At 41.9% G+C, this 24794-nt stretch overlaps 1 protein-coding gene across 1 annotated transcript in view; it reads right to left on the minus strand.

Moving 5' to 3' along the window:
• Positions 1 to 19326, minus strand: part of CFAP54 (cilia and flagella associated protein 54) — a 355515-nt gene extending 336189 nt beyond the window's left edge. The window contains exons 1-4 of the mRNA XM_064376848.1: positions 19010 to 19326; positions 10505 to 10610; positions 7366 to 7509; positions 5806 to 5977 (exon numbers count right to left, since the gene is read on the minus strand). Coding sequence (XP_064232918.1) covers positions 5806 to 5977; positions 7366 to 7509; positions 10505 to 10610; positions 19010 to 19326 — 739 coding nt within the window. The remainder of the gene's footprint in view (positions 1 to 5805; positions 5978 to 7365; positions 7510 to 10504; positions 10611 to 19009) is intronic.
• Positions 19327 to 24794: the final 5468 nt, after the last annotated feature.

Here is a 24794-nt window from a genome sequence, read left to right on the forward strand (position 1 = left end):
GGTGGAGGTTGAACCCAGGAGGTGGAGTGAGCTGAGATGGCACCACTGCACTCCAGCCTGGGCGAAAGAACAAGACTCTGTCTCAAAAAATATATATATTTAATTGGTTTCTATGGTTTCCTTATGGTTGAAAAACTAAAGATTTAGATTTATCTCCAAGTAAGATTAGAATACATATTTAATCAGCATGGCAAAATACTCAACAAAGAAACTCATAATAATTTAAAAATCATAACGCATGACAGGTCATATTATATTCACTCTAAGACTCATATAAAATTTTCTCATTATCAAGGTATGTCCTATAAGTATTCTAATGAAAAAAACAGCATTTCCAACACCTAAGTAAAGTTATTCAAGTTTGCTTTTGTGTCAGACCATTAATTAAATGAGGATAGAGGGCTGGAGGTAGGGTTGAAGAGAGGAGTGGGGAACTGAATCACCATACTTCTCTCTGTATACAAGCAGTTTATCAAGTACTCAAAAAATGGTAACATGCTTTAAAAAGGCATGTAATTGTAACAGGTAGTCTAAATATTTTCTATAAAATATCTCATCAAATATTCATAACCATAAAAATTCAACAATTATAAATCCTGTGTTCTAGTTTAAACTTTTAAGTTTCTAATGTCTGGGTATGGTGACTCCTGCCTGTAATCCCAGCACTTTGGGAGGCCAAGGAGGGCAAAACATCAGAGGTCAGGAGTTTGAGACCAGCCTGGCCAACATGGCAAAACCCTATCTCTACTAAAAATACAAAATTAACTGGGTTGATGGTGTGCACCTGTAATCCTAGCTACTCAGGAGGCTGAGGCAGGAGAATCGCCTGAGCCCAGGTGGCAGAGGTTGCAGTGAGCCAAGAAAGTGTCACTGCACTCCAGCCTGGGTGACAGGGCGAAACTCTGTCTCAAAAAAATAAATAAATAAAAAATTAAAAGTTTCTGAGAAAAAGACAACTGCACCAAAACATCTATCACTTGATTAAAACACAATTGTGGCCGGGCGCGGTGGCTCACACCTGTAATCCCAGCACTTTGGGAGGCCGAGGCGGGTGGATCACGAGGTCAAGAAATCGAGACCATCCTGGTCAACATGGTGAAACCCCGTCTCTACTAATACAAAAAATTAGCTGGGCATGGTGGCGCATGCCTGTAATCCCAGCTACTCAGGAGGCTGAGGCAGGAGAATTGCCTGAACCCAGGAGGCAGAGGTTGCGGTGAGCCGAGATCGCGCCATTGCACTCCAGCCTGGGTAACGAGCGAAACTCTATCTCAAAAAAAAAAAAAAAAAAAAACCACAATTGTTAGAATAATAAACATCAATTACACAAATCAGTGACCCCCAAAATTGAACAAAACTTAAACTTAAATGTATAGTACCATAAATTTCATAGAGAATGCAACTGGTCCTTAACATTCAGGAACTCGACATTATTCATGTGACTACCCCCAGGACATCCAGTTATTCGTTCCACTGAAGATCCATCCACTGGGGAAGAAACCACTCGGCTAATAACAACTCAAGCTCAGTCGACTTAGCTCATGAGGCTTTGTTGACCTCTACCCTTCATCTTTTTTTCTTTTCTTTTCTTTTCTTTTTTTTTCTTTCTTTGAGATAGAGTTTCACTCTGTCACCCAGGCTGGGCTGAATGGCGTAATCTCAGCTCACGGCAACCTCCGCCTCCCAGGTTCAAGTGATTCGCCCGCCTCAGGCTCTTGAATAGATGGGACTACAGGTGCACACCACCATGCCCAGCTAATTTTTGTATTTTTAGTAGAGACAGCATTTCTCCATATTGGCCAGGATGGTCTTGAACTCCTGACCTCAAGTGATCTGGCTTCCCAAAGTGCCGGGATGATAGACGTGAGCCACCATGCCTGGCCTCTATTCTTCATCTTTAAAAATAAGCTATTATGGCCTGGCATGGTGGCTCACACCTGTAATCCCAGCACTTTGGGAGGCCGAGGTGGGCGGATCACGAGGTCAAGAGATCAAGGTCATCCTGGCCAACATGGTGAAACTCCGTCTCTACAAAAAATACAAAAATTAGCCAGGCGTGGTGGCACGTGCCTGTGGTCCCAGCTACTCTGGAGGCTGAGGCGGAAGAATAGCTTGAACCCAGGAGGTGGAGGTTTCAGTGAGCCAAGATTGCACCACTGCACTCCAGCCTGGCAATAGAGCAAGACTCCATCTCAAAAAAAAAAATAAGTTAGTATAAGTGTTTCTTTGTAGGAAAAAAAATAGTCACCAAATAAAAATACGCACAGGAAGCACATGCCTGTCCACAAAACATGTGATGAGGGTGTAAGCCAGGAGCCTGTATAAACATGCCAGTAACGGGGAGCTGGGAAACAGAAGAAGGCCTCAAGAGACTGCCCTCAAGAATGACAAAGGCCCTCTGTATTTCAAAAAAGTGCCTTTAACCTTTCCAGCCCTAAAAGGTTCTGACCGTAACTGAGTCCTTTGACAGTTCAAGATGTTGGCATAGCTCACAAATTCCTGCTGCAAAAGCCAGATTAAGAGAGTAAATGGTATCAGAGAGAACACAGACTGAATCTTTATGATCTCAGGGTATTTCTGGAATTTTGTTTCACTTTGTTTTATTTACTTATTTATTTATTTATTGAGATGGAGTCTCACTCTGTCGCCCAGGCTAGAGGGAAATGGTACGGTCTTGGCTCACTACAACCTCTGCCCCCTGGGTTCAAGCAATTCTCCTGCCTCAGCCTCCCAAGTAGTTGAGATTATAGGTGCATATCACCACATCTGGCTAATTATTCTATTTTTAGTAGAGATGGGGTTTCACCATGTTGGCCAAGCTGGTCTCAAACTCCTAACCTCAGGTGATCCACCCACCTGGGCCTCCTAAAGTGCTAGGATTACAGGCATGATCCACCATGCCTGGCCTGTTTCATTTTTAAACAAGTCCCTAATAGGAGTTTATTGCCTGGTCTTGTGGGTCCTTTTCTTTAAAAATGGCCACCATCAAAATAATCTAGTTGAGTGTCTAAATTAGTTGGGTTCTGTTTAGTGGAAAAGTAGGGTATTACTCAATATCCATATACCCAATTAGATTTTTTTTTGAGACGGAGTCTTGCTTTGTCACCCAAGCTAGTGTGCAGTGGCATGATCTTGGCTCAATGCAACTTCCGCCTCCCAGCTTCAAACTATTCTCCTGCCTCACCCTCCCAAGTAACTGGGATTACAGGCATGCACCACCACATCCAGCTAATTTTTATATTTTTAGTAGAAACCAGATTTTCCCATGTTAGCCAGGCTGGTCTTGAACTACTGACCTCAGGTGATCCACCTGCCTTGGCCTCTCAAAGTGCTGGGATTGCAGGTGTGAGCCACTGTGCCCAGCCTAGATTTTATTTAAAAACCAAGATTGGTTAAATATTTGAAGAAACCAAGGGTGTGTGTGTATAACAGTCAATTAAAAGTAAATATAGTAAATGTCTAACTGAAAAGGTCAAATGTATTTTGATCAGTTATCAAGGCACACTTGACCTTTTCAGTCAAATATAGTTTTGACTACTTAAATTCCAAATTGTCAACACTTCAGGGTCTCTGCACTTGCTGATCCCCCAGCTGGAATGCCCTTCCACCAAATAAGCTTCACTCTCCAAACTCCTTCAAGTCTTTGTTGCACTGTCCTCTCAGCAGCCCAGCCCCTGCTCTCTCTATCCCCTTTTGGCTTTTTCTTTTCTCCATAGCACTTATCACCATCTGACACGATTCAGTTTTGATTTGTTTAGCATCCCCCTGCCATGGAAGTCAGCATGAGAATGTAGTTTTTGTCTGTTGTCCACTCCTGTGTCCCTAGCACCTAGAACAATGCCTAGCATATGGTAGGTATTCAGTAAGTTTTAGATGAATAAATTAACACAGGGAGAGTAGTTACTGAAACTAAGTATGTGTGTCTCCCAGAACGCAGTAATTCCACTCCTGGGCACAGATCCCAGAAAACTCTTGCGCAAGTCTATAAAAGGACATGTATAAGGATATCCATTGCAGAATTATTTGTGCAATTAGAGAGGTAGGGCAAAGCAGGTGCTCATCCCCAGGCCTGTATGGATATCTGGAATATAATTCAGCAGGCAGAATTAATGAATTAGATTTACATACAGGAACTTGGCTAGATTCTAACAACATAATATTCAGCAGGAAAAAAAATTAGGAAACAGAATAAAATCTAGAGCACAATGTCGTGTATTAAAAAAGAGAAAAGAAAAAAAACACACACCAAGAAAAAGATATCAAGGATATATCTTTGATATCCTCCAAAGATATAGGATACAGAAATAATCTTCTTTTTTTAAAGACTATTGAGAGAGACCAGCAACAGTGGCTCACGCCTATAATCCCAACACTTTGGGAGACTGAGGCAGGCAGATTGCTTGAGGTCAGGAGTTTGAGACCAGCCTGGTTACCATGATGAAAACCCATCTCTACTAAAAATACAAAAATTAGCCGGGTGTGGTGGCATGTGCCCATAGTCCTATCTACTCAGGAGGCTGAGGCAGGAGGATCACTTGAACCCAGGAGGCAAAGGTTAAAGTGAGCTGAGATCATGTCACTGCCCTCCAGCCTGGGTGACACAGCAAGACTCTATCTCAAAAAAAAAAAGAGAGAGAGAGAGACTATTGAGAGAAATGTAATCCCAGTGCTTTGGAACGCCGATGCAGAATGGCTTGAACCCAGGAGTTCAAGGCTCAAGGCTTCAGTGATCACACCACTGCACTGCACTCTGGGTGAGAGAGTGAGACCCTGTCTCAGACAAAAACAAAAAACAAACAAGACTATGTGGGGTTGTAATCTTAAAAGGAGTAATGACAGGAAATCATGCTCATTTCCACCACTCAAACAAGGCCTGACGACAGGGCTCAGCCATTGGGCCTAACATGAAACTGCTGCTCCTTCTCTGTCCCTACCCGGATGTGTGAGTAATAGCAGTGGGTGACATAGGGAACATGGAATCTCTGGAGGAGGATCAGATACAAAAGCTTAATAATCACTGGACTGAAAAATCTCATCAAAGCTGGCCTCATCTCCGGCAGCAAATGTAAAGTCTAATTTCAATCAAAATGTCAAAACATGACTTGGGGGTGGGTGAGAAAGGAAAAGCCTAGAAAATAGAATGGAAAATCCAATATGTTTCCTTGAAGTTATTTGATCCTGGCTTACACACATCAAACACACTGTCATTAGTATTTTCCTTTTAAAAAATCTATTGTCCAGAGAACAATGCAGTAAGTTGCAACTTTACAGAAAAGCAAGTATTACATTTTTTAGCTAAGATTCATTTCTTTAGACATACACATAATGTGTATATATATATATGCGTGTATGTGTGTATGCGTGCATGTGTGCGTGCACGTGTGTGTGTGATCCTCAGTGCTCCTCACTCAAAAACAAGTAGGAGGAGAAGGTCACTTTGTAGAAACCCAAAGCCGAGTTGTTTGAGGAGTGGGCCCATGAATGGGTGATGCTTAGAACCAATCTAACCTGCACTGGTTCTTTGACCCTTCTCTATTTATATATACTCATTAACGGCAGCCCTGCTTTTTGGACACCCAACAGTGATTATTCCCACAGCCTCTGATCCTTTCCTCAGTGAGAACCATGTGCTTTATCCAACCCAGTTTATAAGGACAAACCTGTAATACAAATGTTAAAAAAAAAAATCATCCTATTATGAAATGCATATGTTTTAAATCACAAGGTAATCAAGCTACTGTCAAACTTAGCATTGAAGTAATTTTCTGAAAGACACAATGGAAAATAAAACACATCAGCATGTACCATTGAAGATAATCCAGCAAAGATGCTCCTGTGGCAGAGCCACCTGCATGATGAGCCTTAAGAAGGACAAGATATGCAGACACTGGACCACGGATTCTTTATTCTGCAGGTTTTCATCACCGTCACAGACCAGCTGGTAGTTGCACATATTTTTGCCACTCAAAGCATGAAACTGAAACACATGGAAAAATAGAAATAGAAATAACTGGCTGGGCATGGTAGCTCACATCTATAATCCCAGCACTTAGGGAGGCTGAGGCGGGCAAATCACCTGAGGCCAAGACTTTGAGACAAGCCTGGCCAACATGGTGAAACCCTGTCTCTACTAAAAATATAAAAATGAGATGGGCACAGTGGTGGACGCCTGTAATCCCAGCTACTCAAGAGGCCAAGGCAGGAGAATCGTTTGAACCCAGGAGGCGGAGGTTGCAGTGAGGCAAGATCGCACCATTGCACTCCAGCCTGGGTGACAAGAGTGAAACTCCATCTCGAAAAAAAAAAAGAAAGAAAAAGATAGAAATAACTTAGGAAAGCATTTCTCAAAATGTAAAAAACTAAACTGGAAACAATTATGGGTAACTAATTTAATAGATTAGTATACAAAGAACCATGATAGACAGGTTTCTTTAAAACATCCATTTACTTAATACTAGCTTTCCTTAGTCAAAAGAAATTTAAAAGCAAAAACAAAAACAAAAAAATACAAAAATCCTATTACAAAAACACACAATTGAATCAATTGTTGTAAGCTCATCCAGTGGCATTTTAACTTATTTATTAATTCAGACATGATTTAACCATTTACACAATTCCCTCAATAAATGCTTCTTGAGCACCTCTATTGGCCACACTCTGCTAGGCAACAGGGACTCTAGGATAAGGAAGAAACCGCCCCTGCTCTTGGAGGAGGGAAAACAGTTCCCGGCTCATGCAGCACTGATGTGACTGCTGTGGTCACTGAATTGTAAATCTTTTGTAAGCTTGGATGAGAAGGTTTAAAATAAAGCGAGGCCAAGGCAGGCAGATCACTTGACGTCAGGAGTTCGAGACCAGTCTGGCCAATATGGAGAAACCCCATCTCTACTAAAAATATAAAAATTAGCTGGGCATGGTGGTATGCACCTATAATCCCAGCTACTCAGGAGGCTGAGGCAGGAGAATCACTTGAGCCCGGGAAGCAGAGGTTGCAGTGGGCCAAGATTGCACCACTGCACTCCGGCTTGGGCAACAGAGTGAGACTCTATCTCAAAAAAAAAAAAAAGTGAGGCCATTATAGGGCACTTTATAAACTAAAGGCACTCTACAAATATTAGTTATTAAATAACAATAACTATCTGCTACATGAATGAGTGACTGCAGTGACTCAGTCTCCAAAGCATCCTTACAAAGCTTAGTAAGTTCACTTTCTTATCCAGCACTGAATGTATTTATTAAGCAACTTACAACACTTGGCTAGATGCTATGCTAAGCCAACAAAAGACATTTAGAAGTGGTCAACTAAAAGATATACTGCACAGCTAATCATAAATTATAGCTATTTTAGCTGCTCTTTCATCTTACTGTAAGTTCAGCAGTTTTATCTCTAAAGCCGTTTGGGAAAAAGGCAGCTTTGAATTGAGTTACATCCACTTTGTTCTCATCAAAATTGGTACTGAACTGCTGAAGATATCTTCCATAGCATTGTAAAAGGGCCAGTTTGTATTCCTGAAATAAAAAGAGAACTTGATTAAAATTTCAAAATATCATTTAGTTTATCATTATTAGGTAATATTCATATTATTCTTAATGGTATCAATGTTGATTATTATAATTATGCCATTACTACCAGCACCATTTTCCAAAAACACAGCAGTCATAGACACTGCACTAGACAATGTAAGTGCATTATTTCATCTAATTCTCCTCACCACAAGCCTATGTGAGATGGAACTCTAATGATCACAAGGATGAGAATACTTCCTATGGCACTGTGTGTGGTAATACCTACATATATTCAAAATCCAGGCTCCAAAATTCAGCATCACCAGATGATGGTAACTCACATACCCAGAGAGGTGGAGGAGTAGTCTTGCTTCTCCGATACCTCATAGGCTTGAAAAAGAAAAGGGAGGGAGAGAAAGAGAAAGAGATAAAGGAAGGAGAAGGAAGGAAGGAAGGAAGAAAGGGAGGGAGGGAAAGGGAAGGAAAGGGAAGGGGAAGGGGAAAGGAAAGGAAAGGAAGGGAGGAGGAGAAGAAAGGAAGAGAAGGAGACAGGAAGGAAAGGAAGGGAGAAAGAAAGAAAAGGAGGGAAAGAAAGAAAAAGAGAAAAAAAAAAGAAAGAAAGAAAAAAAGAAAGAAAGACAGATGGGAGGGAAGGAAGGGAGAGGGAGGGAAGGGAGAGGGAGGGAGAGGGGAAGGAAGAGAAGAAGAAAGAGGGAACCAAAGAAGAGAAAATAAAAGAAAAAAATGCAAAGTGAGGTGAGCTAGCTGCCTCTCTTTCAACTGTCAACAGACTCTGAAGTTGCATCAGGACAAATAAAAAGCGTCTGAGCAGTGGGATTTTTATTCATTCAAATTCATGCTTATGTTCCCATTACAGAATCAGATGCCCCATTTCTGTAACCCACAGGCTCAGTTACCTGGAGGGTTTCAGGGCAGGGAACAGGGGACGTGAGCAGTGCTTTCAAGATGAGTCACCTGTCCAGTTACCTAGCCCCTTGGGAGGCATCTACAGTCAAACACTGTTATGTTTACATTTCTTTTTTTTTTTTTTTTTTTTTTTGAGACAGAGTCTTGCTCTGTAGCCTAGACTGGAGTGCAGTGGCAAGATCTTGGCTCACTGCAACCTCCGCCTCTCGGGTCCCAGTTCAAGCAATTCTCCTGCCTTAGCCTCCAGACTAGCTGGGATTACAGGCACACGCCACCATGCCTGGTTAATTTTTGTATTTTTAAGAGAGATGGGGTTTTACCATCTTGGCCAGGCTGGTCTTGAACTCCTGACCAAATGATCCACCCACCTCAGACTCCCAAAGTGCTGGGATTACAGACGTGAGCCACTGCGCCTGGCCTGATTTGTTTTTTGCTCACTAATTAATCCTGAATCTTTTCTGCTCTAACTTGATAGATATAATAAATTCAAATTAAAACAAATATTCCACAAGATGATCTTTACTACAACTAAAATAAAAATAGAGCCTAGAAACCAAAGTAACAAGTTCATTTTCAGAATTATAAATACCTTTAAAAAAAAAAAAAGGAGAGACAGGGTTTCGCCACGTTGCCCAGCTGGTCTCAAACTCCTGGGCTCAAGCGATCTGCCTTCCTTAGCCTCCCAAAGTTCTGGGATTACAGGCGTGAGCCACCATGCCCAGCCTGGCCAACATTCCCTTCAGTGAAAAGTAGATAAAACTTTTTCTTTGTTCCTTTAATTAAATTTTAAAATATCCTATCTAGGCCTTTCTGTCTAAAACATTCTGAATCCTTAGCTACTAGCCCTCTTTAACTTGCTTTATCAGCTTCTAACATACACCTCCCTCCTTGAATATCCACTCCACCCCCACAGATTTCTCAAACAACCCCAAACAGTGTTTTTTATTTGTATTACCAGCTTCTTACACGGCAAAGTATAAGGATGGAGAGGGGACTGTCTTCTAATTCTTGTCGAAACTCTTATTCTACTTACATGAATAAAGCTTACAAGTTGAATCTCACCTGGGTTTCTTTTCTGTAGCTTAACAAGCCCTGTATTTTCAAGTTTCTAAGACCCACATGGTCCATTTATGTGGAACTATGATTATTCTCTAGTTTTGGCAGAGGAAAATAGATCTTACTTAGTTCTTCATTATGAAAGTTCTACCATTCATATTCTCTATTTGGTAAATTTGTCTCCCAGACCAAAAGGATTAAAGTCCAGAAAATAGAAACAGAGGGGAAAAAATGAAGTTGAGAAACTGAAGATTAAGAAAACACTAAACACTACCCACGGCTGGCCTAAAATCCCACTGTCTCACATTCATATAACTTAGAATAATTTGGACCTATGCCAGAGCTTAAGGGGGAAACTCACATGATCATTAATGGAAAACCCAGCCATGCTGTGGTCTCATCAAACCAAGTCCACGAGTCCACAGCCTTCCAAGACCCAGGCATTCAGACAGAACTAAAAGTAGGACACAAACTCAGTCTGCAATACAATACTGAGCAAAAAATAGGGTATGTATGGAACAACTGTTAAAATTATATACAGCAAAACATTAAGAAAGAGTTGAAAGACTTGAATAAACAAGGCACTGAAGCAGGCAACAGAGCCGCAAGGCCAGGAGCCCTGAAGGTTGACCACTGGGCAAGGCCAGCCATGTGAAAAACAACAGGAAGTGATATCTGGGCTCCTTTGTATAAGGTAGGAACATGATGATTCAGCATTTCCTGCTGTGCGCCTACCACACCCTCTGTTAACCTGGCCTCCCTCCTGCCCATCCACAGCCGGCTGCCTGTCTGTCCAGGAATGTCTCACCTCTGGGAAATCTCAACTACAAAACTAAAAAGCAAACACTTTTTTTGGTTACTGTGCCTTAATTAAAATTTTTATGTACTCATTTATTTTTTTCTAAGAAAAAAATCAAAACATGTAAAATAGGAATGGTATCAGACTAAATACTGTAATAATAATAATTAGACACATGAATTTCTTTTTGGTTCTCTTTTCTCCAGAGGCACTTACTTTCATTTGACAAAGGCTATCTCCAACCTTCAGAAGCTTTTCATTGTAATAGTCAGCTGGCAGCCTGGGGGCGTATTTAGTCCAGATATTAAACAAAGAAGTGGCACTATAAAAATCATAAAAAAACATTGTCAAGTCTGCAGGAAACTTCAGTTAATTCACAAGCAATCCTTTAAAACTTACCTTGTGCTAAGCCTTTCCAATGTGCCTTATTTTTAATGTCCAATTATTAATAATAAATTTAACTACAGTTAAAATTATTATTTCCTATGTGCCAAGAACTGATTGTAGCCCTTCACATGCGTTGATTTTTTTTTAATTATACTTTAAGTTCTGGGTACATGTGCAGAACATGCAGGTTTGTTACATAGGTATACACGTGCCATGGTGGTTTGTTGCATCTATCAACCCATCATCTACATTAGGTATTTCTCCTAATGATATCCCTCCCCTAGGCCCCCACCCCCCGACAGGCCCCAGTGTGTGATGTTCCCCTTCCTGGGTCCATGTGTTCTTACTGTTCAACTCCGACTTATGATTGGGAACATGTGGTGTTTGGTTTTCTGTTCTTGTGTTAGTTTGCTGAGAATAATGGTTTCCAGCTTCATCCATGTCCCTGCAAAGGATATGAACTCAACCCTTTTATGGCTGCATAGTATTCCATGGTGTATATGTGCCACATGCATTATTTTTTTAGATACTTTACTTCTTAGAGCAGTTTTAAGTTCACAACAGAATTGAGGAGAAGGTACTGAGATTTCCCATATATACCCTGTGCCCCCAAACATGCACAACCCTCCCCATTATCAATATCTCCACTAGAGTGGTACCTTTGTAATGAGGAATCTACACTGACACATCATTATCACCCAAAGTCCATAGTTTAGGGTTCACTCTTGGTGTCAACCATTCCATGGGTTTGGAGAAATGTATATAATGTCTATCTACCATGAAAATATCACAGAGTAGTTTTACTACCCTAAAAATCCTGTGTGCTCCACTTACTCATCCCTCATTTTCCCCTCAATCCCTGTTAACCACTGATATTTTTACTGTCTCCATAGTTTTGCCTTTTCCAAAATGTCATACAGTTGGAATCATACTGTAGGTAGGCTTTTCAGATTGGCTTCTTTCACTTAGTAATATGCATCTAAGTTTCCTCCATGTCTTTTCATGGCTCAATAGCTCATTTCTTTTTAGCACTGAAGCCAACTCTGCTGGACCTTGATTTGGGACATCCAGCTTCCAGAACTGTGAAAAATAAATAAATTTCTGTTGTTTAAGCCACCCGGTCTATGGTATTTTGTTATGGCAGCCTGAGCTGGCTAATATAGGACCTAAACCTAAGAACTGAAGAGGGCTTGAATACTTCTGATATACACGTTTCAGCAATAATGAAACATCTAAATAGAAACCTGTCAATTAATTCATTTGGGTAATAATAGTGATTGAGTCATTGATTGAGTGACAAAGACAATGCATCCCTGCCTTCGTGAACTGATTAATAATATATTTAGGTAGAAAAATATATGCATGTACCAAGTAATAAATAATAATGCCAAATAAATATGGCAAATATAAACCACAGACATTTAAAAAGGGAGAGGTGTTTTGTTTGCTTTATTCCTCTTTTACTTTCATTTGCTGCTTCATGAATGCCACGGTATTTGAATAAATACAATGAATCCAAGAAATTCACCAAGTCTTACTAGAATTCTTAAATTATGCAAATGAAATACATAATTCTTCTAAGCCTTACAGATGAGATAATGATGACTAGCTTTGTTACTCATAAAAGAAAAATACCAGCTTTGTTAAATCAATCAAGATTATATAATAAGAAAGAAAAAAAATGCCTTTTCTTATTGAACCCTAAGTTCAGGTTAAGGCTGCTTACTGGGAATAGCTTACATAATGATTAAACTATATGACATATAATATATACTATATATACTATATAATATAGAATGTACATATATAATATATATAACACATACTATAGAATGTACATCATTTGAGAAGAAAATGCTAATGTACTTAGGACTGTTGGCTGTTGCTAGATATGTAGAATGTCCTAAAGTAAAAAATTGCCAGGCGAGCTGGCTCATGACTGTAATCCCAGCACTTTGGGAGGCCAAGGAGGGCAGATCGCTTGAGACATAGCAGTGAGCCAAGATCGGGCCACTGCACTCCAGCCTGAGCAACAGAGCAAGACTCTGTCTCAAAAAAAAAAAAAAAGAAAGAAAGAAAGAAAAGAAAAGCATAACTGTATAAGCAGAATATCTCAATCCAGGTGCTTATAGCAAAAAGCACATTTTTAAAAATGTATCACGTTCTTATTTAAAGACATTTCTGGTACAACAATAATTTATATTGTAAATACTATGAATTTTATGCTAATAGAAGTTTCTATAGTTATAAGGATAAACAAATTTTGATATAAAAAATAACCAGCTGTCGGCTGGGGGCGGTGGCTCACGCCTGTAATCCCAGCACTTTGGGAGGCCAAGGCAGGCAGATCACGAGGTCAAGAGATGGAGACCATCTTGGCCAACATGGTGAAACCCTGTCTCTTATACTAAAACTACAAAAATTAGCTGGGCACAGTGGTGCGCACCTGTAGTCCCAGCTACTCAGGAGGCAGGAGAATCACTGGAACCCAGGAGGCGGAGGTTGCAGTAAGCTGAGATTGCGCCACTGTACTCCAGCCTGGCAACAGAGCAAGACTCCATTTCAAAAAAACAAATAAAAATAAAATAACCATCTGTCATATAAAAGCAACTCCTACATCCTGTGCTTTTAACTGGTCCCTACACTGCTATTCTTGCTCCCTTTGGACATGATCATCAGAATAATATCTTAAAACAAAAATTGGGCCCGGTGTGGTGGTTCACAACTGTAATCCCAGCACTTTGGGAAGCCCAGGCTGGCAGATCACCTGAGGTCAGGAACTTGAGACCAGCCTGGCCAACACTGGTGAAACCCTGTCTCTACTAAAAACACAAAAATTAGCTGAGCATGGTGGCAGATGCCTGTAATCCCAGGTACTTGGGAGGCTGAGGCAGGAGAATCGCTTGAACCCTGGAGGCAGAGGTTGCAATGTGCTGAGATCGCACCACCGCACTCCAGCCTGGCAACAGAATGAGACTCTGTCTCAAAAAAAATTATGTTAAGGGTAATCCCTTGCCAAAACTACCCAATGGAATACATGGAAACTCTTTAAAATGGCCTCTAAAACCTTCCAAAGCCCTATTATTCCTCTAAATATCACCTCATGCTGTTGTACCTCTTTCACTGTGCTTCTGCTAAATGGGATTCTGTCCATTTCTCCGAAGTAGGAATGGATCTGTTCTGCCAAGGATCTTCCTGACTTATTCTCCCCGTTTATCCTCTCCGTTTGGTGGTCAACTCCCTGGCATCCTTCTAATCTCAGCTCAACGGCACCTCCCTCACCACTCATTTGAAAGCAAGTCCCCACTATATTCTCTTTAAGCCTCCGCTTTAAGTGTCATCTACTCTGACCACCTTATTGAAAATTGCAACTTCCTGTCTTCCACTCCATAACGTCTTTTTTTTTTTAATTTCTAACGGGAATAGATTATCTTCTTTTTCTCTCTAGCATTTATAATTTTTTTTTTTTTGAGACAGAGTCTCACACTGTCGCCCAGACTAAAGTGCAGTGGCTCAATCCCGGCTCACTGCAACCACCTCCTCCCAGGTTCAAGTGATTCTCCTGCCTCAGCCTCCCTAGTAGCTGGGATTACAGGCACCCACCACCACGCCCAGGTAATTTTTTGTATTTTTAGTAGAGACGGGGTTTCACTATGTTGGCCAGGCTGGTCTCAAACGCCTGACCTCGTGATCCACCTGCCTTGGCCTCCCAAAGGGCTGGGATTACAGGTGTCAACCACTGCACCCGGCCACATTTATCATTTCCAAGTTACCATAAAAAAAACCTACTTCATGTTTATTGTCTAGTTCCCTCTCTAGACTATAAGCTCTAAGAAAGCAGATTTTTGTCTGGTTCACTGCTGTAGCCACAGTGCCTAGTAGGACGCCTGACACATTTAAGTGCTCAGCAGTTACATTCACAGCATCTGTTGTTTGCATATTGACTAATGACTCATCGAAAGTCTATCTCCCTCTCTAGACTCTAAGCTCCATGAGTACTGATTCCCATATCTATTTTGTTCACCATTGTGTAACCAGTGTCTAGTACATGGCCTCACGCATAGTAGGTGCTCAGTAAAAACTGTTGTATAAAGGCCTAAATTGTGTGAGAGGCTGGATTGTTAAGGCACATGTCAATCCAACACCTGTGATTCTTACAGTCTTTTTAAAGATGGTGCAGATACTGTACTTACAGATTGGCCTCTGTCTACTTTCCTACATGCAATATTCACAATTACTGAGAATATAAGGATAATAACTCCTGTGGGTTTTTGTTTTTTTTTTTTTTTTGAGACAAGAGTCTCACCGTCACCCAGGGTGGAGTGCAGTGGTGCTATCTTGGCGCACCTGCAACTTTCACCTCCTGGGTTCAAGCGATTCTCCTGCCTCAGCCTCCCAAGTAGCTGGAATTACAGGCACGCACCACCATGCCCAGCTAATTTTTGTATTTTTTAGTAGAGACAGAGTTTCGCCATGTTGGCCAGGGTGATCTCAAACTCCTGATCTCAGATGATCTTCCCACCTTGGCCTCCGAAAGTGCTGAGATTACAGGCGTGAGCCACCATGCCGGCCAAGGATAATAACTCTTGAATCCTTTCGATACTAAATATTTATTGAATGTTTACTATGTCCCAACTCCCAGGCTAAGTGCCAGAAATACAGCAATGAAAGAGAGACAAATTATCCAGAGTCACCAGGGAGCTTACATCTTAATGAAGGAGACAGACAGTACACAAGAAAACAAATCAATTAAAAAATATAAACATCTGAGTGACTCTGCATTAGATAGGAAAGGCCACTGTAAGAAGGTGCCAACTGAGCTGAGGCCTGAAAGAAGAGAAGGAGCTAGCTTTCTGAAAAGCTTGGGAAAGAACATTCAGACAACAAAGACAGCAAATACAAAGGCTCTGGGGTGAGAAACAGTGGACCTGTTTCTCTGGCAAGTCCTGAGAGAAAAGTGAGGGATTAGCTGAGCTGAGAAAGGCAAGCAGGGTCAAAACCTCAGCCCCTGGAGAGTATCAGAATTCTGAAGTGTATTCCAAAAGCAATGGGAAGCAAGAGAAAGATGTTAGATCGGATTTATAAAGATCACCCTGACTGCTAGGTGAAGAACAGATTTGAGACAGAGTGGCTGCAGGGAAAATGTGAAATGGTGTTGGTTTAGACTAGAACGCTGGTAGTGGAGATGGGAAGATGAAGTACAAAGATGGAAACTATTTAAATATAAATGTATAGGCCTGGCACAGTGGCTCAAGCCTGTAACAGCTATGTGGGAGGCCAAGGTGGGTGGATCACCTGAGGTCAGGAGTTTGAGACCAGCCTGGCCAACATAACGAAACCCCATCTCTACTAAAGATATAAAAATTAACCAGGCATGGTGGTGCATACCTATAGTCCCAGCTACTCAGGAGCTGAGGCACAAGAATCACTTGAACCTGGGAGGCAGAGGTTGCAGTAAGCTGAAATCACACTACTGCACTCTAGCCTGGAGTACAGTGAGACTCCCTCTAAATCAATCAATCAATCAATCAATCATGTAGACTAGGTATATAATAGGCTCTCCTTGGTCAATTCTTGGTTCTCATCTTACTTGGCCAGTCAGCAGGATTTGCCACAGTTGATCATTCCTTTCTTCCTGAAATACTTTCTCTACCTGTTTCTAGTACACCAGGCACTTAATGGTTTTCCTCCTACCTGCCTGGCTGCTCCTTCTTAGTCTCTGTTGGTTTCTTCGTATTCCGTCTCTTTGTCCATGTTGGAGCATCCCAGGAATCAATCCTTGGACTCTTCCTTTCTCCATTTACACACACACTCCCTTAGCTATTCATCAGGTGTCATGATTTAAATATCATATGAATCCCAAATGTAGGTCTCATCTGACTTTCAGATTCAAATGTCCAACTACCTACATGATAGCTCCACCTGGATGCCGAATCGCATCTCAAGTTTTATAAAATTAAATTCTTGATCTCCCTCCCTCTTGCTCTTCCCAAAATCACAATCCCACCCCAGGTCTTTCCCATCTGCCATTCTCCCAGTGTGACCTCCTCTTTGCACAAAAATCCTCATCAATTGCTCCCGTATATCTTTCTTATCTTTCTCAAAAGGGACTTTTCCTGACCTTCCCTAACCATGCTTCCCACGACCCCATTTAAAATTACAACACTCAGGCCAGGTGCGGTGGTTCATGCCTGTAATCCCAATACTTTGGGAGGTCGAGGTGGGAGGATCCCTAAGCCCAGGAGTTCAAGGCTTCAGTGAGACACGTTTGAACCACTGCATACCAGCCTGCATAATAGAGTGAGAACCTGTCTCAAAAAAACAGATAAAATTGACCTGGCACAGTGACTCATGCCTGTAATCCCAACACTTTGGGAGGCCAAGGCAGGCAGATCACTAGGTCAGGAGTTCGAGACCAGCCTGGCCAACAGAGAGAAATGCCGTTCTTCTAAAAATACAAAAATTAGCCGGGCATAGTGGCAGGTGCCTGTAATCCCAGCTACTTGGGAGGCTGAGGCAAGAGAATCACTTGAATCCAGGAGGCAGAGGCTGCAGTGAACTGAGATTGTGTCACTGCAGTCCAGCCTGGGCAACAAGAGCAAGGCTCTGTCTCAAAAAATAAAAATAAAAAATTGCAACATTCATCTCATATCCTCCATCCCCATTCCTGGTTCTATTTTTCTCCCAGCAGTCATCTCCTTGTAAAATTATTTACTTACATACTTGTTTAGTGGTTGTTTATACTCACAAAAACATATGCTCCATAAGGACATAGAATTTTATATGTTTTGTTAACTTGATGTTTTCCTAGTTCCTTGAACAATACTTGATATACAGTATGTGCTCAATAAATCGTTGTTAAATGCATGAATGAAAAACATTTTAATATTTTTGAGACAGAGTCTTGCTCTGTTGCCCAGGCTGGAGTGTAGTGACAAGATCCTGACTCCCTGCAACCTCTGCCTCCCAGGTTCAAGCAATTCTCCTGCCTCAGACTCCTGAGTAGCTGAGGTTACAGGCATGCACCACCATACCTGGCTAAGTTTTGTATTTTAGTAGAGACTGGGTTTCGCCATGTTCATATTAAATGCATGAAGAAAAAATGTAAGTTAAAACTATTCACTATTCTGGTATTCTTTGCCACTTGTTTACCTTTGGAGGAAGAGAAACTGAACATTTCTACTGTTCAGTTTGCAATGTATTTAACCAGAAAAGATGGTAACGTAAGCAGGAAATAACTTTTAAAAAAGTCTGCAGTTTGCAGTAATGACATGGTGCCAGAACCCCTAAAAAGGCAGCCGGGTACAGTGGCTCATGCCTGCAATCCCAGCACTTTGGGAGGCCGAGGTGGGTGGATCACGAGGTCAGGAGTTCAAGATAAGCCTGGCTAATATGGTGAAACCCCATCTCCACTTAAAAAAAAAAAATACAAATAATTATCTGGGCGTGGTGGTACGTGCCTGTAGTCCCAGCTGCTCGGGAGGCTGAGGCAGAAGAATTGCTTGAACCCAGGATTGCTTGAACCCGGGAAGCGGAGGTTGCAGTGAGCCGAGATCGTGCCACTGTACTTCAGCCTGGCAACAGAGCGAGACTCGGTCTCAAAAAAAAAAAACCCCAAAAAGGCAAACAGTTGTGCTGAATGAATCGCAAAATTAAGAAAAAGTCACTGTAATCCTAATAACAATATAAAAAGGAATTAAAGTGCACATGTTCACAGGATGACATACTTCATGTATAAATTTTTGGCTCACTCAAGGGTTTCACAACTTCATGTTGTGAGTATATAAATTTGTATATGGAGAAAAAGGAAAAACTTCGAGGTAGCTTAGGTTTATGAAGCCAGTTCTTGATACAATGAAGTATGTCATCCCGTGAACATGTGCAATTTAATTCCTTTTTATATCGTTATTAGGATAACAGTGACTTTTTCTTAATTTTGCGATTCATTCTGCACAACTGTTTGCCTTTTTGGGGATTCTATCACCATGTTATTACTGCAAACTGCGAACTCAAATTTTTAAGGTTCTTTCCTGCTTGTGTTACCATCTTTCTTTTCTGGTCAAATACCAAATGGTGAGTTATGAAACATTTCTGTGTAGACTTTTATTTTGACCTAAGCAGGAAGTCAAGATATAACATCTTCCAGGAATTAAGGATTGTTAAGAGCGACGAGTCGAGTCTCCACTTCTTAAACTTTATCTCTCCTGGACCCTTCCGCCAGGCCCTGCATCTGCAACGCGGAACCAGCTCTGGGGCCACCACCTGCATCCTCAAGGCCTCTCCAGGGTCCCCTCCTCCAGCTGGTGCCCTCCCCAGCGCCCTGCCAGCGCTTACCAACGCCGGCGGAATTCGTGCTTCTCTTCCTCCGTGGTGGCAAAAGCCTTCTTTTTCCTCATAAAGCCTAACAACTCCCGGATCTCCTTCTCACAAGAGGCCAGAAGCGGGTTTTTCTCGTCCAGCGGCCCATAAAACACGGCTACGGGCAACGAGTCCTCGGGGCAGGTCCACTGAAGCAGAGAGCACCGGGAGCTCCCGTTTGACTCCTTAATTACGGCGGAGGTCAGGAGTGGGGTCGACGGCAGTTCTGGCAGCAACCCCGAGGTGGTGGACTCTTCCGACGGAGAGTGCGAGGGGGCGCCCTGCGCCGCCATATTGACGCTCCCGGTAGGCCTGGAGTGAGTGAGTGAGTGAGTGAGTGTGTGTGTGTGTGTGTGTGTGTGTATAGACGCGGTTGCCTGGCGACCGTCTCGTGGCAACCGAGCATCCCGCGCCCTTTCCGGGAAACACAGCGGCCCCTGGAGGGCAGAGTGAGAAAGAACCAGGTCCAGAAAGGAATGATGCTCCTTTGGAGGTACGTTGCACGCTGGCACCGCTGTATGAAATGCGAACAAAGAACGTTCTGAGCAGAGTGCCAGCAAATATTAGAGCCGAAAATTTAAGATCACAAATCCAGACTCTTTATCTATATTGGCCACTTAATAACGATACCGATGATGACCATGACCATTAACGTGTTTCAGGCATTAAGCATTTGAAACATGTACTTTCATGTATTTCATTTAATCATCATAACTACTTTACAACGTAGGTTACTATTAGTATATCCATCTTACAGTTTAGGAAACCAAGTCTCAAGGATGTTAAGTCATTTGACAAAGGTCAGAGTACAACCGTAGTGTCAGGGACCACCAGGTCCTCACCTTATGACTCCAAAGCCTGTGCTCAAAATGAAAAAGCTGTATTGATCACTCCCCAAAACAAGATTATTAATCAAATTGAAATTAGGGAAATATCTGGCAAGCAGTTTAAGAATCAAATACAGTTGGCCCTCCGAATCTCGAGTTCTTCATCTGTGGATTCAAGCAACTACAAATAGTAAATATTCTGAAAAAAATTAGAAATAACAATACAACAATAACACAAAATACCATGTACAACTATTTACATAGCATGTATACTATATTAGGTATTACTAGTTACCTAGAGATGATTTAAAACATCCTGAAAGATGTGCATAGGTTATATGCAAATACTACAGCATTTCATATCAGAGGCCTGAGCATCCAGATTTTGGTATCTGCAGGTGTCCTGGAACTAGTCCCCCACAGATAGCCAGGGCGTACTGCCTATGTAACTGATCCAGTCTCTTTCCTCTATTTGTAACTTGAGGTCTGTAACTGTGGACATGATGCCTGTCCCTCTAATAATTATGATATCTATTTATGCATATTCCAGCCTCACTGTAGTTATCTCTGTATTCTAAATTAATGTGCATTTTGCTCCACCTTAAGCAAAGGATATTAATACATACTAGTGGCTTGAAGTGTTAACTCTCAAAACACTTTGCATTTTAAACAGGGTTAGGAGAGTTTACTTCTGATGAGGAAACTACAGGCCTCCAGGGAACTGCCTGGGGAGTTTATTCTTTCCCTGTTTATTATAGGCAATAGGCAGGGTTGAATTTATTAAAGTATGAGTTTTGAGCAAATAGAGAACCTTCTTTTCTTATAAATTATGCAACACCATAAATTAAGAGACGGACCAGCAATATTCGGTGGCTTAGAAAAATTGGTCTTTAATCCTGAAAATTATTACCAGTTCTATCACACTTAAATAAAGACAGTGATCCTAATACCCTGTGAACCCAATTTTCCATTTCAGATTAATAAGCTTATTGGACTACAGCCTGATATCTTTAAGTCTGACCTAATTTCATGCAGGCTCTGTGGGCCTGTGCTAATTTGTGAGGCTGGCCTAATATGTCTACTGTACCCTAATATTCTTTGAAGAATATTTTGCTCATCGGGGCAGGTAATCATAACCAGAGAACCTTCCTGGCAAGCAGTGAGATGCAATGACACCTCACTGTAGGAGTCCAATTCTCTAATCAGGATGTAGATATCATCCTTTGATCAACAAAGATTTTATCTTTTTCTCTAAGTGAGCAATGAAAAATTTAAGACTTTAAAGAATGTAGTCCTAGAGAAAGAATTCATCACTGAGCATTTACAAAAATATTAATAGGCTTTTTTAAAAGTCACCTTGGTAAATTCTCTTTTTTTCTCATCTTTTTCTTGTTCTCACATGGCAGACTTGTCCATTGCAGATCAAAAACTGGTGTAATTTGCCACTGACTGCTATCTATTATATTGATGAAAGCGAAACAGCAGGATAAAATTAAAGTGGTCACAGAAGAGGAAAGAAAAAAGTAAAAGACAAAGTGGTGTTTTTCCCTCTAATCTGGATACTCTCACAAACAAATTTTCTCATAGCGCAGACACTTAAATTTCAAAGTCACTGGTAAAAGAAAATGTGACTAAGTAAATTGAAATACCTGAATTATGAAACATTGCATCTTAGTCACCTTCCTCCTTGCACGGACTAAAGCTAACAATGCTTAACTTGCAGTAGTTTTTGGAAACTTGTCTGAATATTTAAATGGGTGTTATATTCTGAATCATCATTATGATAAGATGGAAGCTTACATTTTATTTAGTTTAAATTGAATTGGCTGGGTGCAGTGGCTCATGCCTATAATTCCAGCATTTTGGGAGGCTGAGGTGGGTGGATCACTTGAGGTCAGGAGTTCAAGACCGGCCTAGCTAACATGTTGAAACCCTGTCTCTACTGAAAATACAAAAACTAGCCAGGCATGGTGGCACATGCCTGTAATCCCAGCTACTCAGGAGGCTGAGGCAGGAGAATCACTTGAAACCAGAAGGCAGAGGTTGTAATGAGCCAAGATCACACCACAGTACTCCAGCCTGGGCAACAGAGCGAGACCCTGTCTCAAAAATAAATAAATAAATAATACAAATTAAATAAATAAATGGAATTCAAGGCATTTTTAACATTTTAGAGGTGTTATCTTCCTTGTAATTTGATGCAGCCATTATAATATCTTTTCTATTTTCTTGTCACTTTGCTTTATTCTTTTCACTGTAATGAAAGAATGGAGCTGTGCAACTACTGTGTCTGACAAGGCTAAGTAATTTAAATAGCTTCCTTATAAATAATGTAAATTGCTATTTCTTATAATTACCATCTTTGCAGGCTGCAGGGATGCTTTTTGCCCATTCAAAAGTCTTTTTTATCTAAAGCTACTGACTGTTAAAGAATATGTAAGGTCACTTCCCTTTCCATTCTTAATTTAGTTGTTAATCATTTGGACTATCCCAAATAGATACAATATATACAGTCTACCTAACATGCAGACTTTTTTTAACTTCTTCATCCATTTATTCAGATAAATGCAAGCATTTCTTTAGTGTCCATATAACGCATAGATAAATCCATACATTCCCTATAAGAAGCAGGTAACTCATACTCAAATAATCATGATAAAAAGGCATACTATAGATTCGCTGGACACGGTGGCACATGCCTGAAAGCTCTGCTACTTGGGAGACTGAGGCAGGAGAATCGATTGATCCCAGGAGGTGGAGGTTGCAGTAAGCAAGATTACGCCATTGCACTGCAGGCTGGGCGACGGAGTGAGGCTTCATCTAAGAAAGAAAGAAAGAAAGGAAGGAAGGAAGGAAAGAAAGAGGCATGCTGTGGAATGTGCTGTGAGAAAGGTTTAAGAAATATGGGGCTGCCGAGTGTGGTCACTCATGTCTGTGATCTCGACACTTTGGGAGGCTGAGGCAGGAGGATTGCTTAAGGCCAGGAGTGTGAGACCAGCCTGGGCAACATAGTGAGACCCTGTCTCTAAAAAAAAAAAAAAAATTTTTAAGTAGCCTGGCATAGTTGCACACACCTGAAATCCCAGATACTCAAGAGGCTGAGGCAGAAGGATCACTTGAGCCCAGGAGTTTGAGGCCGCAGTGAGCTATAATCACACCACTGTATTCCAGTCTGAGCTACAGAGCAAGACCTTTTCTCAAAAAAAAAGAAAGGAAAGGAGAGGGGAGGGGAGGAGGCTGGGGTTGGTGGGGTGAGAGAAGACTGTGGGAGTTCTAAGATGAATCTCAGAACTGGAAAGAGAACAGAGAATTCTAAAGGAGATGATGTTTTAGCCCTAGACTGTAAATGCCTCTCACTTACAGAAAGACCCTTGCAACAAGCATTTACCTTCTCACCATGGTAACCTAGCACCCAAGCCTGGCATCTGGCACAGAGTACAACTCAATACATCTTTGCTGGAATGAGTGAATAAAAAAAAAAGATGAAGAACATTTAGAAGGATATGCCTGACTAAGGGAAAAGCCTGAGTAAGGAACAAAGCCATAAACACACACAGCACGTTGAAATAAACAAGCTGTCTATCATGGTGAGCCACAGGCTGCCATCGATCTGGAGGCAGAAGATGAGCAGAAAGGGAAGTGTGATCAAGTACAATGGGTAGTTGGAAGGTATGTGAAGTAATTTTGACTTGGTTCTGTATTCAGGAGAGAGGCTTCGTGGTTTTGTTTTGTTTTTGAGACGAAATTTCACTCTTACCACCCAGGCTGGAGTCCAATGGTGAAATTTCGGCTCACTGCAACCTCTGCTTCTCCAGTTCAAGTGATTCTCATGCCTCAGCCTCCCGAGTAGCTGGGATTACAGGCCTGCACCACCATGCCTGGCTAATTTTTTTGTATTTTTAGTAGAGACGGCGTTTCACGATGTTGGCTAGGCTAGTCTCGAACTCCTGACCTCAGGTGATCCGACCGCCTTGGCCTCCCAAAGTGCTGTGATTATGGGTGTGAGCCACCATGCTCCCGTGCCCAGCCAAGAGAAGCTTTGTTTAAACAAACAAACAAACAAAACCAGTGTATTGGCCAGGCGTGGTAGCTCACGCCTACAGTCCCAGCACTTCGGGAGGGCAAGGCACGAGGTCAGACGTTGGAGACCAGCCTGACCAACATAGTGAAACCCCATCTCCACTAAAATTACAAAAAATTAGCCGGGTGTAGTGGTGGACGCTGTAATCCCAGCTACTCAGGAGGCTGAGACAGGAGAATCACTTGAACCTGGGCGGCGGAAGTTGCAGTGAGCCAAGATCGCACCATTGCACTCCAGCCTGGGTGACAGAGCAAAACTGCGTCTCAAAAAACAAACAAAAAACCCAGTATATTGAAGACGTTAAAAGCCCACGCGGGCCGGGCGTGGTGGCTCAAGCCTGTAATCCCAGTGAAACAGGAAAACTTCCTTCCTTTGTACCCTTTGCAGGGCGTCTGATGTAGGTGTGGCCGGCTTCTTCAGTGCCCCGCCGCTCAGACCTCTAGGGGAGCATACAGACGGGCAGACTGTGGGGCTCCGACCCCATGGCAGTGTCTAGGGGTGAATGTTTAGCTGAAGCCCCGGTGGGCATGTGTTACAGGGTGCTCTTTAGTTTAGCGTCTATAGGCAGCTCATGTTAAGTCAGCTCAGTTACACCCCTGCCTTATCGCAAGGACAGAGGGCTTTCTGTATCCCGGGGTCTTTGCCTTGGTGTGCAGGAAAAATCGGATCACACGTGGGCTTGGAGAATGAGTGCCAGGTTTTACTGAGCGGAAGAAACTGTCTGCAGATGGAGGAACCAGAAGGAAAATGGCTTTCCCCTGGAGTCGGGCTGCTCAGCGGCCTGGGCTCTCCTTCCACTGCCCCGGCTGAACTCTGCCTGGTTCTGGCAGTGGATGGCCTACGGGCGCGCCAG

The sequence above is a fragment of the Aotus nancymaae genome, unplaced genomic scaffold, assembly GCF_030222135.1.
Source record: "Aotus nancymaae isolate 86718 unplaced genomic scaffold, 86718_ANA_hifiasm-v0.15.2.pri h1tg000016l, whole genome shotgun sequence".
Classification (NCBI taxonomy): domain Eukaryota; kingdom Metazoa; phylum Chordata; class Mammalia; order Primates; family Aotidae; genus Aotus; species Aotus nancymaae.